Source organism: Tenrec ecaudatus, chromosome 10, assembly GCF_050624435.1.
Source record: "Tenrec ecaudatus isolate mTenEca1 chromosome 10, mTenEca1.hap1, whole genome shotgun sequence".
Classification (NCBI taxonomy): domain Eukaryota; kingdom Metazoa; phylum Chordata; class Mammalia; order Afrosoricida; family Tenrecidae; genus Tenrec; species Tenrec ecaudatus.
Window position 1 is genome coordinate 25,960,638 of NC_134539.1, and position 19,821 is coordinate 25,980,458.

Consider the following 19,821-nt stretch of genomic DNA (forward strand, 5'->3'; position numbering starts at 1 on the left):
TCCTCCCTGTGACCCTCCTATAAGGGAATGTCCAGCTGCCTACAGATGGGTCTTGGGTCTCCAATCTGTACTCCCCCTCATTCACAATGATTTAATGTTTTGTTCTTTGATGCGTGATACCTGATCCCTTTGACACCTTGTGATCACACAGACTGGTGTGCTTCTTCTATGTGGGCTTTGTTGCTGCTGAGCTAGATGGCCGCTTGTTTACCTTCAAGCCTTTAAGACCCCAGACACTATATCTTTTGACAGCCGGGCACCATCAGTTTTCTTCACCACTTTTGGATATGTACCCATTTGTCTTCAGTGATCATATCAGGAAAGTGAGCACACAATGACACGATTTTTTTCTTTGATGTCTGATAACTGATCCCTTCAGCACCTCGTGGTCACACAGGCTGGTGTGCTTCTTCCATGTGGGCTTTGTTGCTTCTGAGTTAGATGACCACTTTTTTTTATCTTTAAACCTTTAAGATCTTTTGATAGCCAGGCTCCATCAGCTTTCTTTGCATTTGTTTATGCACCCCACCCGCTTTGTCTTCAGCGATCATGTCGGGAAGGTGAGCATCATAGAATGCCAGTTTAATAGAACAAAGTATTTTTGCATTGAGGAAGTACTTGAGTGGAGGCCGAACGTCCATCTGGTACCTTAATACTAAACCTATAAATACATGCATGTAGGTATATTTCACCATCATCCTATATAAATATATTTTCATGTGTACAAGCCTTTATTTCGACCTCTATAAATGCTCTTTGCCTTCTAGTTCTTTCTTCTATTTCCTTTGACTTTCCTCTTGTCCCGCTATCATGCTCAGCCTTCATTTGGGTTTCAGTAATTCCTCTCGGTTACACTGCCCTTGATCAAGCCCTACCAGGCCTCCTACATCCTCCTCAGCACTGATTTGGATCACTTGTTGTTCCCTTGTCCCTGGATTTGTTAACATCACTTCCTTTCTCTCCTACCTCCCCCTCTCCCATGTCCTCCTGGAACCATCAGTCAGTTCTGTTTTCTCCTCCAGATTATTCATCCAACCTATATTTAGACAGACCTGCAGAGATAATAACATGCACAAAAACAAGACAGAGCAAAACAAAGCAACAAAAGAAAACAAAACAACAAAAAACCCAATGACAAAAAACATAGAAAAGCCTGTAGATAGTTCAAGGACTGTGTGTTGGCCTTTAGGGCTGTTTTCCAGTCGAGTCTAATGGGGCGCCACGCCCTGCCCCCAAAGTCTATTTTTGGTATTCCCTGGGGACTTCGTTGCTGTTCCCCTAGTTGTTCTGTTGCACAACCTTAGTGCTTTGCCTCAGTGTGGCGGGATCAGATAGGGCGCAATTCCCACACTGTGTCTTCAGTGTTGTCCCCTGTAGGGTTATGGGTCAGTGAGGGATGTCGTGTTTCATAGTGGGGCTGGCCAGATGGTCTTCTCTGTGCATTGGTTGCTCTGAGTGGGGATATACCCTCAAGCTTGGTGGGCCAGGATCTGCTCCACTGTCTCTTTCTCCCCCTTCATTTGCTCCTGTGTGCTCTGAACAGACTTGTCCCTCTCCTAAGCTGTAGCTTCAGTGCTATCCTCTGAAATAAATTCTTCTGGAAGGAGGGGCACGTGTCCATGTAGTTGGGATTGGGGCTGGCCCCTCAGACCTCTCCACTGGTTCCCTATTCCTTGCCGGCATGTTGCAATCACATCTTGGAGCCCCGGATTGAAGTTTGGTCCCTTTTTCCCTCTTTATGATGCTCCTCCTTTGGATCCAGCAGTGTTGAATTGTCCTCTTAGTAACTCTCCTGGGCTGATTTCTGCAGAGTCCCTCTGGTATGTGTTACTCTGTCTCCATCTTCCCCTCAGCTCCTCTTGGTGGTACAGGGCAAGAGAGAGTGCAGGAGAGTGATCACTGTAATTTTGCTACTGTTATGAATTGGGTGACCCCTGTGAAAGCGTCGTTTGACTCCCAAAGGTTGAGAACCGCTGGTCTAAGCTGACCTAAGACAAATGAGTTTCAAGCAAGCATCAGGAAAGTGGAAAACCAATTTACCAATGAATTCTCCCACAGGTCCCAAATTACCATCCTTTGTACCCTAGCAAATATGCTACAAAGGATCTCTTTAAAATGTTAAAAAGCCAGGATGGCACTTTGAGGGCTAAGTTATGCCTGACCCAAGCCATGGTGCTTTTAATGTCCTCATGCAAGTGCAAGGTGGACAGGTGAACTGATGCATTTGAATTACAGTGTGAATAAACAATACTGAATATACTATGAACCACCAGAAAAACAAACACATCTGTCTTGGAAAAAAAACAACCAAAATGTTCCTTTGAAGAAAGGATGGTGAAATTTCATCTTCGGGACTTTGAACACTGAGTTACAGTCACTTAACGTGGCTCTTCTAAACATGATTCCTTCTAGACATATCAGTGTTTATAGCTCCATTTTGATAAGCATTCTCTACTAATGGACAAAAATAACTGCATTCAAGTTGAGTTCCACTCCTGGCAACACTGTGACGGAACTGCCCGGTTGGGTTGCCAAGACTGTAACTATCTATGGGAGTAGAAGCCTGGTCTCCTCTATGTGGCTGGTGGTTGTGAACTGTGGACCTTGTGGTTAGCAGCCCAACTCAGAACCACTTCACCACCAGGGCTCCTCAGAGACAGAAATAGAATGAGATTAAGACCTGACCTATGAGGTATGAACTCACAGTTGTTTTAGTACAGGTTGCAAATGAAGTCACACCCTTTGTTACCTTGATGGTATCTTTAAGATCCCACTTTAGTAAAGGGAGGAGTCCTGGGGCATAGTGGTTACACATTGGTCTGCGATCGATGTGGCTAGTAGTTCGAAACCAACAGCAGCTTTGTGGGAGAAAGACAGCAATTTCTACTCCCCTAAGCAGGCTCAGAAAGTCTCAATTTGAGCCAGCACTGACTCAATGACAGCAAGGATGAGTTTTTTGTTTTCAGTTAAGCGTGTGAACCAAGCCATACCCTTCGCTTCACTGAGAGCATCTTTAACTCTACTTTAGTAGAGGGCTCGACTTAAGACTCCAGACTTTGTTTTCCTTAGATAAACAATGGAACCACCACCATACAATTCTAACTACTGCCTCCCCTGGAAGCCAGACCTCTATTTCCTAACTAAGCGTTGGTAGAAGAAAACCTGCAGTGACCTTTGGAAATGTTGGCTTCTGCTTCTGGACCCAGCATTTGGCTTGTCTCTGCCTGACCTTCAGGTTTGGGGTTGAATAGCACCCACCACCCCGTAAGACATTTCCTCTGTTTCAAGAGTTTCTGTGGGATGTTGCAGTGAATCGCAGAACCAGGGATGTGGCTCAAGGGAGGGGTGGGGGTGGGGACAGGGCAGAAGACCATCTTGGAAGAGTTGGACTTGGGGTCATCATTAATCTCCAACTCTTGGGAACTAGTCTGGTACTAATTCTTACACAGTCATGTTATCAAAAGTGACCAGTCCCAAGAGAAAGACATCATGCTTGATAAAGTAGAAAGCCAAGGAAAATGAGGAAGATTTTCACCAAGATGGAATGACAAGATGGATTTTCAACAAGATGTTGCAAGATCGCTGAGCGACAATGGGCTTGAACATAGCAATGGTTGTGAATAGGGCAAGGGACTGGGCAGTACTGGTCATAAAGAGGGCGCTATCAGTCTCTAACAACATGCACCTTAGAAACGAGGAAGAAAGAAATGAGAAGAGCTGGAAACTGGAATAACGAAGACTACTCCAAGTTTAGCACACAGTGCACCTACGTGAGTAACATGCACACAAACACAGCAGTGATAACATTCTATTTTAAAAGTTCTTGTATGACATGCCCAGAAACACCTCAAAACTTTCATAAATTCCCAGAAGTAAAATTTGACCTTATTCACTCACCCTCATTCCATGGCTTGAAAATGTTACCTTTGATTTTATTTGTACAATGAAAGGCTAAGTCATTGATCCAGCTTCCCTGGTAATTGGAAAATAAACTATTGTCAAGGGTGCATTTGCTGTTGGGCAGTTCATGGTGGGTGTGAGATATAAAAAGACTTTTCCCCAGCTTTGTCTCAACCAAAGATACTCCCAGATCGTCTTCCTCTCATTACCTATAGTACAAAACCCTTCCTGTGACACAGCTTTACTTGTAATCAGGAGGCTTGCACACCCTCAAAAGATATATAAGCCTTGGTTCGTAATAAATCGCTTTCTCCCCCGTTCGCTCTCTCCCATGTCCCCCTTCCCCACCCTCTCCCCTCTGCCTTTCCCACCTTCCACATCCCCACAAGGACCACCAAGCGGGGCTGAGGGAGGATGCTGACTCCTTTATTTCAATCTCTCTTCTACCTCTTATTCTGATTTTACTTTAATCCTTACATTATTATCGCTGTACAATTGCACCTGGCAGACCTGTGATGATTTGTTAGGGGTTGGTTCCCCTGACATATGGCGCCCAACATGGGGCACCCACCCACAACCCTGAGATTAAGAGTCTGATGCCCTACCAATTGAGCCAGTTACCAGCATGTCTTTGCTGACAGACTCAAATGGCTCAAATTGTCAGGAGCCACATGGAAAGGTGTTAAGAAATGACACTAACTATTATGGATTGGGACCCCCACACAAAGTTTCTAACTAATTGCTCAGAGGAATCCAACATCACCTCATGTGATTCTATCAGTAATTTTGAGTGGCACAAGACCCTTAATGGCATTGCCACTACCAGGTCAAAGTTAATGGTCTGACATGAAGGGGGCCTTGCACCTCCCCACCCCAGGTTACTGAGGCCTGAGACAGGACCTGAACAATGGGATCTGGGGTAGTTACCTCTTGCCACTAAGCCTTTAACAAGCTATACAGGAAGCTTTACTGGCACCAGTCAATCTGGCTATACTTAATGTTGTTCACAAGAATGAGACTTGATACATAGTCTCATGTGTAAAGCGGCCTATGTGCTTGCTGTAGGAAACATCATCATAAACGAAACTGCTCACAGTGCACGTGCTATAATCGTTAATTGCTCACTTGCATTAACCACGCTCTGCTTATAAACCTTCCGAAAGACAACATCCTCATCCTAAAGAGCAGGATGGGGGTGTGGATCCCAGAGATGAAGCACAGATGGGAGAGCAGTCCAAAATCATCCTTCATGAAGCAAGTGACGTCGGAGATGCTGAAAAGACTTCACAGATGCGTGGGAATGGTCATCGCAGCTACAGTCGGACTTACAGCAATTGCCACCACTGCTGCCGTCGCTGGGGAGCTCTACAAGAGTCCATCAAAACTTAACATTTCATGCAGAAATGTCAAGTGAACACACATTAGCTCTGGGCCACTCAAGCAAAGGTGGACGATGAACTTGGGGGGAAAGTAGCGGAGCTGCTGCAAACTGTCCAGTGGTTGGGAGATCAAATTATGGACTTGCAATATCAATTAATGCTAAAATGTGATTGGAATGTAACTGATTTTTTTATAACCCCCCTGCCCATATAAGACATTGTAAGATTGGGATTTGATTAGAAAACATTTGCAAGGGTTTAAGGGAAACATTTCATTAGATGTTGATCAGCTAAAGAAGGATATTTTCTATGCATTGAAAGACAGACTCCAGGTGTCCCCTGGCGCTGATCTGCTTAAACGATTGGTGGACAGCACAGGAGGTGTGGACCCGTGCGCTTGGGCTCAAAGCATGTCACATAGCTTACGTTCTGTCTGTGTCTGACTGTGTTGTTTATCGTCATAATGTTGGTGCTCGCAGTCTTGTGCCGCTTCTATAGGGAGACAGACATATGAAGAGAGGCCATGATGCCTCTGTGACACTATTATGTCCTAACATAATACAGAAGGGGAAAATGTGGGAAACTAACATTGAGGGAAATATGACTGGGACTTATTCCATGACTGGTATGGAAGGAATCTGGAAAGCTAGTATTCCACAGTAGGAAGGCCACCACTCTGCTAGTTGGAGATCAAGTCCAAGTACATTTTCCTGAGTTAATCTATCATTTCCACGGATTCTCCCCTTAAAGTGTTGCTGCCTTAAAGTGAGCACATGGTTGATTCTGTCTCCCTACTGAAGCAGACATTCATATTTGCTCTATTTCTTCCTGTCGCAGCATCCAACTCCTCTCATACCTTCCTCCAATAGCAGATGGGCATAGGGGGAGCTTTATCCCCTGTGCCTGGATTCAAAATGTTTGCCATAAGCCTGAATCTTTGGCTATATTAATTTGGTCATTACATTTGCCTTAACAGCTTTCAATGTATAGAAAATAACCACTTCACCCTGTTGCTCTTTTGAATTTTATATATAAAACAGAAGGGGGGGGAAAATAAGGGCAAATGGTGGGATATACAGACGTTTACCCAGCTTGGTCTCCCCCAAAGATATGCCAAACATTAGAGACTGTTTGCCAGCACATGGTGGGAGGTCAGATGCTTAGAGATATTCTCCCTGAAGGCATTCAGCCATCAGACTATGGTCTGATCCACTGTAGGTGGGGCTCACACCCTACTGATAAGGATAGTAACTGTTTTCATGGAGAACCAGAGAAGTGGTCAAACCTGCTCAGTGACATCCAAAATTAGGCTGCCATCCTGAATCTAGGATCCTCCCATCTTGTCACATGTATACTCCCAATCCCTCCGCTTCCTATTGCATGTATACCCCTAGATCGACCTCCTCTCATTACTGTATTACCTATAGTACAAACCCTTCGTGACATATGTCTTTACCTATAATCAGGAGGCTTGCATGTCCCCAAAAGATATATAAGCCATGGTTAGTAATAAATCGCTCTTTCTCCCCCAGTCACTTTCTCCCCTGGCCCCCTTCCCTGCCTTCTCTCTCCCCTGCCTTTCCTACCTTCCACATCCCTACGTGGACCACCAAGCCGGGCTGAGGTGAGCATGCTACCACGAAATGTGTCTGACTCCTTTGTTTCAATCTCTCTTCTCTCTATTCTCTATGACTTTACTATAATCTTTACATTTTATCACTGTACAATTGCCCCTGCCGGGTCCATGATGATTTGTTAGGGGCTGGCTCCACTGACAGGTGAGGCCTGAGAGCTATGGAGTTCCTTGTCACCTGATCAGTGCCCAAGCACAACACCCTGGTACAGGAGCTGCCCAGCCCGGGTAGGTTCCCAAGGTAGATGCAAAGCGTGTGTGCAGTAGAGTCCCTCAGTGCAAACAAAGCCTCTTATGAAACTGAGTGGTAGGATAAGTATAGAACCCCAAGACAGCCAGCTGCTCTGGGCAAAGAAACCATAACCCTGCTGCACCCACAGTGCTCATGACCACGCAGGGCAGTCTGCACAGGTGGGAGGCTCAAATGGCCTAGCAGTTAAGGCAGAATCACTTTCTGCTAAAAGCTCTTTCTTATACAAAGATGAGTGTCACTCGATTTGTCTCTCTAGACTACCCGTCCTAACCCAAACGCCCACTCAAATTACTAATCAAGCATCAAGACAGCATAAAGTCATTTCCAGAAGACCAGTCCTAACTGTCAACAGCTGTTGTTGAGTTGGCCCTGAATCATGACAATCACGCATCTAGCAGAATGAAATGTTAAGAGGTCCTTGTTTGGAGTCGGGACAACTCTGATCCCTACAGTTTTTGTTGGCTGCTTTTCGGAAAACATCAGTTGGCCTTTCTTCCTAGTCCCCATCAATCTAGAAACTTTGCTGAAACCTGCTGAGCCACAAAACAGGCTTGTAGTGGCTGCACGGAAGTGCACTGGTCAGCTTTTGAACCTGGGTCTCTCGCATGGAAGGCACGGATTTTATCACTTAGCCACCCACCCTTCCTTTCATGCATTTACCTCTGCTGTCTAAATGTCTTGTGATCTAGTAACTGGCAAAGAATTTTAAACTGAACTGGTGAAACATAGAAAATGAAACTTTAAAGCTAAAACCAGAGAATTACATTAGTTTCAGAGATATTATAAAATTGTTCAAGATATCTTACTTTATTCTAGAGCTCAGTTGTATAAAGAATTTACACAGCCATAATTAAGCAAACACAAATTATTGACTTAGCAAAAAAAATTAGCTCAACTATAAGGACCCAGTTATAGAACAAATACATGTTTCATGGGGGTAAGGGAAGAGTAAACTAAATGCTGACAGTTCACAGTACCAATGAACAGATAGCACACCTAAATTAAAGAAACAGCAATCTGAGTTGTACAGTTAGTCATGAAAAATATATTGCATATTAATATTACAGTAGAAGCCCAGACCTTGATGCTAATCCATTCCAGAAGGAGTGTCAAGGTGTGATGCAGTTGCGAATCAATTTTTTTCCAAAAGAAACTGAAAACAGATTACCGTAATCCATTCTCGACAACCATGTTTTTATCCTAACCTGGCCTTTTCATACAAAAAAATTACACAGAAATATCAAAGTAAGTTCAGAGTTAAATAACATATTTTAAATAAAAAACACATTTCAAAAAGTTTTAACAACTACACTATGGCCCACACCTTGAGACTGATGAGGATCTAGATCTGTGGGCATGCATGTGGAGAGCAGGTATGGAGAGTCATTGTTTAGAAGGGGAATCCCCTTCCATAACATCAACTGGTAGCTGCTTTACAGCAGCTTTTTTTCCTCTTCTTTGCCTTTTTACACTAGGACCTGGCTGACATTTTCTAAAAATATATCTGTCTAATGTGGTCTGCTGTTGGCATTTCCTTAACTGTTTTATAAAAGGGTTTACTAAATTATCATCAACAATATATTCTTTTTTCATCAACAATATTGATAACACGGTTAGGTCCTTATCATGATGATTCTTTTCAAAAAAACTTTCTTAATCTAAAAACAGTACAAAAAGTCACAAAAACTAACATTATAGCAAAACGCTTGGAACACAGCCACAAAAGGTTTAAACAATGCGTACTAACAACGCCAACTAATGCTGAGTGACCGAGACATGAACTGCTTTTATTTACAAAAATCACCTGTCCGGTCGGATTCCAAGGTTTCGTTTGAGCTCTGATGCAAAATTTTCTCGCATTTCACGTCAAAATCTGATTATGTCAATTACTGAAGTGGTTGAATACAGTATGATCATGCGTTATATATGAGCATGTTAATATGATTCTATATTTTATCAATTAAATATGTAATGTTATGATGATCATACTATATGATGTCAATATGTAATCATATAGATCATGTATGTGTATTATGCACGACACATATTACATATGAATGTAATTTGATAAAAAGTTTGGCTCTCAGAAAATAAATCAAGGAAAGGAGTTCCTTTGCTTTCTGAACAAATCTCGGAGCTATTTGACTAAGGGTTCAAAATGCTGAATGTTTACAGGCTCGGGAGGTCTGCATAATGGGGAAGGTGTCATACAGTAGGGGCACTTTTCCTAAGGCAAAGCTGTTGAAGCTTACCCCACCTCTCTCAAGTCTAAAGTTGATGATGTGCTTAGGGAATTCAAGTTAATTTGAAGAGGTTTCACAGAGGTAGAGGCCTGAAACAATGCATGTCAAATGGTTTGGTTTCGTGTACAACCAAAAATTATACACTTCCATGATGCAAGGCCTTCACGGAAGACCATAAAGCATTCCGGAGTTCAAAACCTATCGTGACGGTCTAGTCTGCCCTAGCAATGAACTATTTCCATTTTACCAAAATTCCAGGGCAGCCCTACCATACCAAAGATGGACTCGGGGAACCAAATTTCATTTACTAATTAGCTCCAAACATTTTCTAGCACTTCATCAAAATGCCATGAAATAAAAATGCCTTAAAGACACCGTTTATAACACAAGGCAAAGGGGAGACCTTCTACTTGGGATCAAATTTGGGGTGCTCCTGGATAGGTCAGCTGTTTGAAACCACCAGCTCCACACGAAAAGAGGGAGCGTTTTACTCTCTTAAAGAGTCACACTACCCTTCCTCAGTGAACCATGCCATGGCCTAAACAGCATGGTGACCTTGGACATTCACCGTGCAAGCAGCATGGTATATCGCTGGCGCTACACCAGAAGAACTTAACAGAGATCCAGCTGAATTAACTGAGCCCTGCCTCAAAGTGGCCTGCAGCTTTGGCCTGACGACTAGAGTATTTGGAAAAGAGTGTAGCCACCCCAGGGCTGTGGAAGAACAAGCAGAGAGTAGCCATCCCAGGGCTGGGGAAGTGGCAGTCATTGCACCTGGGAGGGTGCAGCTTGGTGGGTGTCCAGTGGAAAGGGCCCCAGAGTCACCATATAGTTAGTACCTCAATGCCCCCTCACAGTGACATGACAGGTTTTTATTTTTGTTTTTGTTTTTTAAGGGATCTGCTCTTGGAAGACTGAGCCAGGCACCAAGGCCCATATGAGGATACACACAGCTCGATAGAAAGGGAGATCCAACTGTGTAGGGCAGCAACTCATGGGTTCCGGCTCAAGGTGTACAGACTCCTCATACCAACTGTGTCCAGAGTGCTGTCATTGGTACAAATGATGATGTGCTCAGTGTAATTGCCTTATTCCCCAGGGGGATGGTTGACAATGTTGTGCTTTTTATTTATATGGGCTTTTATTTTCCTGTCTTTAGCTTTTCTTTCTTTCTTTGATTGTTTGTTTGGTTTGTCACTGGTGCTGGTGTAGTTGGTCCTATGGTGCTTTCATTTTGTCATAAGACAACCACCAAAGTAAATCTCAGTCAGGCATATTCCATGGACAAGCAGATGAATTCTAGGCTCCTACTGAACTCTAGCCTAGCCCCAATCCAAGAACAGTTAGTTCTGGTAACATAGCCTTGGCTCAATACTCACTTTCATTAAATGATCACTGAAGATAAGGGTGCTACAGCAAAGAGTGGTGCAGAGAGCAGATGGTGCCTGGCTATCAATAGGAATAGTGTCTGGGGTCTTAAAAGCTTGTATGGAAACAAGCAGCCATCTAAACAAGGCACTAAGTCCACATAGAAGAATCACACCAGCTTGTGTGATCAAAAATTGAAAATAACAAAATTCAAATATGATGAAGGGACAAGTATCAGAGATAAAATTGTGAACACCCCATTTGTGGAAGGTTGTGGAGGACAGTGGGAGGCCAAACCCCATCTGCAGAGTGTCTAGTCAGAGTAAGTCACTGGCTTCCCCTTTAGTCACAGAAAAGGCTAGGAAAAACCTTAAAGGCAAGCATAGATCATTGTAATGCTGATTATGCTCTTGATCCTGGGTCAGTTGACCTCCCTCTGGACCAGCAGTTCTCAACCTGTGGGTCTCAACCCCTTTGGGGGTCAAAAGACCCTTTCACAGGGGTTACCCAATTCATAACAGTAGCAAAATTATAATTATGAAGTAGCAAAGAAAATAATTTTATGGCTGGGGTTGACCACATGAGGAACTGTATTAAAGGGTCACCGCATTAGGAAGGTTGAGAACCACTGCTCTAGACCCAACCTGAATTTGTTCTAGATGCAAGAATCTCTTGCTTGTTCCATGACAAAAACTTCTTCCCTGGCTTTTAAAATATTAAAGCTGGTCTTGTCTAACTCATTGTATTTTATCGTTATATTTCTATTGTTTAATCCTTACCACTTTGTTTCCTTTCTGTTCATTACTGTTTCTGTCGGGTTTAACAGTTTGTGAAGCACAGGAGTGAATGCGTACAGATAATAATTGATGCAAGAGTTTGTAGGGATGTAAGGATGAGGAGTGATGGGAGAAGGGCCAGGTGATTAGGGAGTACATAATGGAGGCTGGAGGGGAAGCGAGGACTAGAACTGAATGTGATTACACAACTCATCTTAAAGGTGACTTTTAATCATGGGGGGGGGGAATAAAAAAGAAAGATAAAGTTCTAAAATTGATTGTGGTAATGATTGTACAATTCTTCTTGATATGAAATTGTATGATATAAGGATTATGTGCCAATAAAACTGTTATAAAAACAAACTGTTTTGTTCTGGCAGTTCAGAGTATATCCACTGTCTGTCACCAATTCCCTAATTAAAAGGCATAACTTTTTTAAGGCATCACAAGCACCCTGTCCCATGGGCCCCTCAGTCAGCATGCACTCAATGGCAGGGAGTTCGGAGTTGGAATACAGGGGCATCCCTTCCCCAGTGGCCAAGGGATACCATACCCTGAACTGTTCCGTAAGAAAGGCAAAACAATTCTATTTCACTAGAATTTATTTACACACTACCTATGTGACTGCAAGATGTCTGGTGGAGCCCTGGATTCTGATCAGGTCTGCTAACTTCAAGATCAGCAGTTCAAACGCACCAGATGCTTTCCTCTATAAAGATTCAGAGCCTTGAAAAACTACAGGGGCAGTCCTACTCTATCCTATAGATTGGCATGAATCAGAATCAATTCGATGGCAGAGAATTATTATTGACAGCAGAGCATTATACACCTGTGCCTGGCACATTCGAGGCTTTCAATCAGTGTTAGGTGAATTAATTTGAAAAGCCAAAAAACAACAAAAAAACATTATTTAAGTAAAAAAGAGAGAACGCATTCAGTCCAAGTTTCATAAGCTCCTGGTAAATGCAGCCACGCCAGTGTTTTAAGCTCTTGCCAACCTAGTCAAATCTTTAAAAACCCTGTTGCCATCAAGTGGATTCTGACTCCTGGAGACCCTACGCAGGGGTCCTCAAACTTGAGCCCGCAGGCCACTGCGTCCCGCCAAGGACATTTATCCAGCCTGCCGGGTGTTTTTGCCCCATTTTGTTTTTTTAATTCAAATAAAGATATGCGCAGTATGCATAGGAATTTGTTCATAGTTTTTTTTTTTTTTTAACTATAGTCTGGCCTTCCAACGGGTCTGAAGGACAGTGAACTGGCCCCCTGTTTAAAAAGTTTGAGGACCCTGGTCTATAGCATAAATGAAACCTGGGCTATGGGTTTCCGTGGCAGTATAGAAATCTTTAGGGAAGCAGACAGCCACATCTTTCTCAGGCAGAGTGGTTAGTGGGTTCAGAGCAGTTGGTGACTGAACCACCAACCGTTGTTAGCAGCTGTGCACTTCACCAGTGTGCCACTAAAGCTTTGGGCTGACGCACAAAATATCCAAAAGGTTAATAACAGGATCACAACAGATATCCTTTAGACATCGCTGTTGCCACGTGTTTGCATTCTACTGGGCCTATGCTTTTTCTAGATTCAATTACAGACGTACAAGTTTAATTGCACTCAAGTATACACAAGAAGTTATGTATTGTATTACTAGTGCTTTGGATTGTCACAGGATCTTAAGAGTTACAAGAGACATTTAAAGGCTTCCTGGACCAATTCAACAAAAGCGTTAGTTCTAGAATAGTATCAGTAAAGTTTTACCACCATGACTGACTGTGGCTGTATTACCTCCAAGTGCCAGAGACCTACTTTCACAATTAACCTTTCCAATGTATTCTCCACCAGGAATTAAAAAACCTTAACAGGTCAATCAGAGAGCACTGCTTGCAGCTGGACTCTGAAAGCTACTGCTTCCCATTCCACTTCCTGTCCTCTCACCTTGGCAAGTCCTGGCTCCACCCAATGGGGAAGACCTCACCACTCATTCTCTCTCACACAGTGACTTTCCTCTTTCCCAATCCAGGGCCTCCCAGCCTACACATTCTTACAACCCTCCCACCTTTCCCACTCCCCTGACAGCTCCATCTCATTCTTCACATGTTACCTCTGAACTCAGACGGGCTTTCTTCTTTCTTTACTTTTACTGGGTGAAAATACACTTCACAAAGCATAGCGTGGTGAAAACAGACTCAACAAACTCCACGTATACAACTTAGTAACATTCTTTGACTGGCAACCATTTTTGCTTTTCTTTTCCAAATCACTCCACCATTATCGCATAAACTCAATGTCCCCAAGAAAGGCTTCCTACTTTTAACATCTTTCTCCACCCAGCCCTTTATTTGGTTGTTTTCCTCATAGTACACACTGGTACTTCAATTTTTAATTACTGATTGCCTTGGTATTTGATCCATCTTCCTCGCCAAACTATTGGTAAGCTCCATATAAGCACAGGAATCTTGTCTCCCTATTCTGCTGCCCCAGACCCCAAACAACTATGAGGCACTGAATAGTTCATTGAATCAAATGCTGAGGATAGCCCCACTGAAAGCAGATGCACTATATAACAAATACCTCACACTTCAATTCCTCCTGAACCGAAACTTATCTTCCAGGCCTGCAATTTCCTTCAGTCAAATCGGGCGTTACATTTGGGCTGGACGTCTTGAACGTTCCATAAGACATGTGGTAACAGTTTATCAACTCCGCTCAAGCCCATCACAGACCCCAGAGGAAGAAACTCCGACCAGGACCGCGAGAAGCCAGTGCAACTTTTTGCTATGTTAAGTTTTGAGACCTATGCTTTTAAAAAAATGACATGTGCAGCGAAACTAGAGCGAAAACTCAAAGGGGCGGGGGAAGGGGGGGGAGATAACATTTCATTGGCATGCCGGGCGCGAGGCTGCACTGGGCATCCTTTTCGAGACTAAAGGAAACTTGGAAGATCCTGCCGTCCAAAAGTTTTTCACTTTCCAAATAAGAAAACGGTAGCCCCCCGCCCCCACCTCCAAAGTAACAGAGTCTCCAAGGTCACCCGCGGCTTAGCGGTCCGGTTAGAACCAGTGGTCTCTGGCTCCCCCCAGCCCCCACCCCATCCTCACCCCGAGCCGCTTTCCGCGTAAACGCCGTTGGCTTCCCGCACTTCCCGCACTCCCGGCGGACAGTCCACCGGGAAGAGGGAGCCAGCCGGCGGGACCGGGCACGGCCACCCTCCTCCCACCGGCCCGGAAGCGTGCACACGCTCGCAGCGCTCACCTGTCCGGGGCCCACAGGCGGGTGGTGCGGTCCCGGGACACTGACACAAAGGCCCCGGACGGATAGAGGCAGTTCACCAGGCCCCGCACGTCCAGCTCGTGGCCCGGGAGCGAGCAGCTCAGCCGGTACCTGGCGGCGCCGCTCGCCATAGTCCGCGTCGGTCCGGCGCCGGGGGGCCCGGCCGCCGCGCGAGGTCAGCCGCAGGGGAAGGGAGGCGGTCTCCGGGCCGCGGGGCGAGCGGGCCCTGCAGGTGAGGGGCGGCCGGGGACCGGAAGAGCCGGGAACCGGTGCGGAAGGACGGCCGGGAAGGGGCGCGCCGGGCGGGCCGAGTGACACAGCAACCCTGACATGCACACCGGAATTCATCATCGGCCTCAGCCCGCCATGACGCGGGCCGAGTGCGCCCGGACTTTCCGCGCCGCCGTGGCCCCGGGCTCGCTGGCCCCTGGCGCCTGGACCGCGGACCGGAGAAAGTCGGGAAACCTGGATCTCCTGCTCTGGGCCCTCCGGAGACCGGACAAGCCCTTTTGTAGCTGAGCCGGATGTGATGCCTGAACTACAAATCCCACAATCCCATGGGTTACCGGGGCGTGAACTTCCGCGTGCTGGGTCCGGAGAGTTTAAATATTCGTTCCCCAAGCTGTGCACTACTGAGCGGCATTGCTTCGTGTGTGATGATAAGACGGTGGCACGCCCTACTTCCCAAACCTTTTCTTAGGCCCCCGAGGTTTTAGTAAGATAAATGTCTTTGAAATTACATTTAAGAAGTCACATCAAAATTGAAAACCTTGTCTGTTGCCTTTTCCAGATACCTCCACCTCCTTACCTTCTCCCATCAAACTTAAGGGGGAAATTAAGTGGTCTGCGCCAGTGTTCTTTTTGCATAATTGCCCCTTTGGCTTTGACGTTTGTTAAAGTGCAGATTTTGATTGCAGATTTGGGAAGGAGCTGACAATCCTGAACGAGTTTCAGGTGGCTGTGCTGGTGTGCGAACTGCACTGAGCAATGAGTGTTCCCATAGCTCGCTTCATTTTCGGCTGACCTTCACCGTTTCGTCTGCTATTGTGGTAACCTAGCTTAGCAGGAGGGACTCCTTTCTAGCCGCCCGCTCACCCTCCATACCCCCTCTGTTCTGCTGACAGACCTTTGACTCTCTTAAAATGTCTCCGGACTCTGCCTACCCAATTAGCAAGAAATGTAAATATCTTGCTAAGCCCTTGACTATTACCTGCAGCACTGCTGTTCCTCCCCAGACCCTGACAGTTTGATAAGAATTTCACTGCTTGAATATCCCTCCCCCTAAGCCAGCCCACTACTTGGAACTATAAAAATCCTGGGATTTATTTTTCCTGGCTGTAGATTTTTCCAGGCTCTAGCTTACTGACAAACCAGCTGTTTATTAATAAAGTGTAGTTGATCTCGCCCACGACAACACTATCCTCTGGTTTGTAGCTCAGCTTCTCCACCAACCCTCTTGGTTAACTCCTCTAGGTTCTGAGCACTAAGTCACCCACCAGTTGCTGATCTAGTTGACATTTCAGTATCTCTTCTGCAGTGATACTACATGGTTACTCAATTTAAAGCATATTATCAGTATCACTGATTGTACATGTAGATATTGATGTATTTTGTATGTATACTTAACAACAAAAAATGATTTGGGTATAGTGATTTACATGAATGGACTATTTACAATGGGATTTGTTGCTAAAAGTGTATGCCAAGACTGTTTGTTGTTGTTTTTTCCAAACTTTAAATCTGTATTTCCAATTGCCTGCAAGAAATCTCCACCTGGTTGTTTTCCCTTGAATTGTTTGAACTTTCCCTATCCTTTTTGCCTCCCTTCCCCAGCCAATCCTACTAAATTAAAATAGGATAACCTTCCTAAAATATGTTACTTATCTACTCAACCCCTGATTGCTTCCCTTGTTAGGTACAATAGTATACAGGTAGTCCCCAGCTTAAAGAGTCCCATTCTTTCTTAGTAAATTGAATTACTCTTTAAAGTTTTTATTATTACCTTTTATACTCAGTAGCTTTATAAAACTGATCTCATTTATCTTTAGAATTAGCATGAGAATGGTAGTATCAGCCAGTTATGTATGTAGCATTATATGTAAAACCCAAACTCAACCCAACTCACTGCTATACCTTGTTTTAAAAATCTAAGGGACCGAATAGAACTGCTCCTTAGGCTTTGGAGACTACCGATCTGCTGTTTACAGGAGCAGACAGCCTCATCTTTCTCCCTTGGAGTGTTCCCTAGGTTTGAACCTTGTGGTTAGCAGGCCAATGCCCAACACACAGTGGCTCGAGGGCTCCATAGCATTGTATACTGCCACAGCCATTGAATCAGTTCCATTGTATGTAGTACAGATCACTAACAAGAAGATCTACAAGAAGAGTTTTAAGTTTGGTCAAGGCATACTATTTTAAGTCAGAGACTTAAGTCATGTTATCCTCATGAATCTCTTATTTAACCATGGTGAATTTCTTGACATTCTCTGAATACATCATATATGTTTCCATGTTCTTTGTTCATGCTCTTTTTAACGTGGAATGCCACCATTTTTCTACTGCCACAACAATTTAATTATCATCTGGCTCCTTTTGATTCCTCGGAAGAACAGTGCCATTGTATTGATCTGCATTCTAATTCACTCATTTGTGTCGTTGTCTGCTCCTCTACTGTAGACTAAATTTCCCTCAGAGCTGGTAATGGATTTCTTTATCTTACAATTCTAAGCAGCCACTGTTGTGCCTCACACGAATTACATCTAAAGTAAATGGGACTTTATACCCCTATAATGAGTTACATCTAGGAAACTCACAGGGGCAGTACTACCCTGTTCTATATGGTCATTAAAAGTTAGCATTGCAACTAAAAAGGAGGGAGAAAACAGGAAGAAGAAAAAAGAAATGAATATATGGATATCAGGGGACCAGGGCACTAACCCACTCATGAGGAGGGTATTGTTTATATCTACACAGGGAAAGAGGGACCAGACTTCAACCAGTGCTCCAAGATGTGAATGCAACATACCAGATGAAGCACGGAACCAGTTTAGAGGCTTGAGGGGCTGGCCTCAATCCCAATTACTTGGACAGACACCCCTCCCCACAGAAGAATTTACTTCAGAGGACAGCACTGAAGCCACAGCTTATGGGGAGGGACTTGTCTGATCAGAGCACACAGGAGTGATTGAAAGGGGAGGAAGAGAGAGTGGAGCACACCTGGCCCACCAAGCCTTGAGGATGATATCCCCACCCAATGCACAGAGAGGACCATATAGCCAGCCCCACTGTGAGACACAACATCTTTCACTGACCCATAGCCCTACAGGGGACAACACAGGAGACACAGTGTGGGAATTGCACCCAATCTTACCCCACCACACCAAGGCACAACACTACGGACGTGCAACAGAACAGCAAGGGGAGCAGAACAAGGAAGTCCCCAGGGAGTACCAAAAATGGACTTTGGGGGCAGGGTGTGGCACCCCATCAGACTCAACCTGAAAACACTCCTAAAGGTCAAAACACAGAGCTTGAATTATTTACAGGTGCTTTTATTGTCATTGTTTTTTGTGGTGGTTGTTTTATTTTGTTGCTTTATTTTGCTCTGTCTTGTTTGTGTGCACATTATTATCTCTGCAGGTCTATCTAGAAAGGCAGGATAAACCATCTGGAAGAGTAAACAACTGGACCGATGGTTCCAGAGGACAAGGGAGAGGGAAGGTGGGGGAAAGGAAGTGGATGTTAACAAACCCATGGACAAGGGAACAAGTAATTCAAAATCAATGGCAAGGAGGGTGTAAGAGGTAGTCCTGGAAGGGCTTGCTCAACTGCAATGAAACCAAGAGGAATTACTGAAACCCAAATGAAGACTGAGCATGATAGTTGGACAAGAGGAAAGAACTAGGCTGCAAAGGGCATTTATACAAGTCTAAATACAGGCATGTACATATGTAAACACATATGATATAGGATAGATGATATAGAAATAGATATATGTGCATATATTTACAGGTTTAGTATTACGGTAGCAGGTGAACATTGGGGCTCCACTCAAGTACTCCCTCAATGCAAAAAAACTTTGTTCTATTAAACTGGCATTTTATGATGCGTGCCTTCCCAACATGATCACTAAAGACAAAGCAGTGCATAAGCAAATGTGAAGAAAGCTGATGGTGCCTAGCTATCAAAGATATAACGTCTGGGGTCCTAAAGCCTTGAAGATAAACAAACAAGCAGCCATCTAACTGAGAAGCAACAAAAGCCCACATGGAAGAAGCACACCAGCCTGTGTGATCACGAGGTGTAGAAGGGATCAAGTATCAGGCATCGAAGAACAAAAATCCATATCATTGTGAATGAGGGGCAGTGTGGAGTAGGGACCCAAAGCCCATCTGTAGGCAATTGGTCATGCCCTCACAGAAGGTTCTAGGGGAGGAGATGAGCTAGTCAGGGTGCAGTGTAGCAACGATGAAACATACAACTTTCCTCTAGTTCTTTAATGCTTTCTCCCTCCTCCCCATACTCATGATCCCAATTCTACCTTACAAATCTGGCCAGGCCAGAGGATGTACACTGGTACAGATAGGAACTGGAAGTACAGGGAATCCAGGACAGATGAACCCCTCAGGACCAGTGGTGAAAGTGGTGATACCGGGAGGGTGGAGGGAATATGGGGTAGAAAGGGGGAAATGATTACAAGGATCTACATATAACCCTCTCCCTAAGGGACAGAAAACAGAAAAGTGAGTGAAAGGAGACTTTGGACAGTGTAAGACATGACAAAAATAATAATAATTTATAAATTATCAAGAGTTCATGAGGGAGGGGAGGGGGAGGGGTGGAAATGAGCTGATAAAAGGGCTCAAGCAGAAAGCAAATGTCTTGAGAATGATGGTGGCACCAAATGTACAAATGTGCTTGACACAATGGATGTATATTTGGATTGTGATAAGAGTTGTATGAGTCCCCAATAAAATATTTTTTTAAGTTGGCTCAATGGCAATGA

The 19,821-nt window shown here is 44.4% G+C and overlaps 1 protein-coding gene across 2 annotated transcripts in view; it reads right to left on the reverse strand.

The window, feature by feature from the left end:
- The window catches only part of PLAA (phospholipase A2 activating protein), a 45,180-nt gene extending 29,840 nt beyond the window's left edge, over positions 1-15,340 (reverse strand). For both annotated transcript variants that reach the window (XM_075560005.1, XM_075560004.1), the window contains exon 1: positions 14,799-15,340. In XM_075560005.1, the coding sequence (XP_075416120.1) occupies positions 14,799-14,947 (149 nt within the window). In that variant the 5' untranslated portion in view covers positions 14,948-15,340. The remainder of the gene's footprint in view (positions 1-14,798) is intronic.
- Between the last annotated feature and the right edge of the window lie 4,481 nt (positions 15,341-19,821).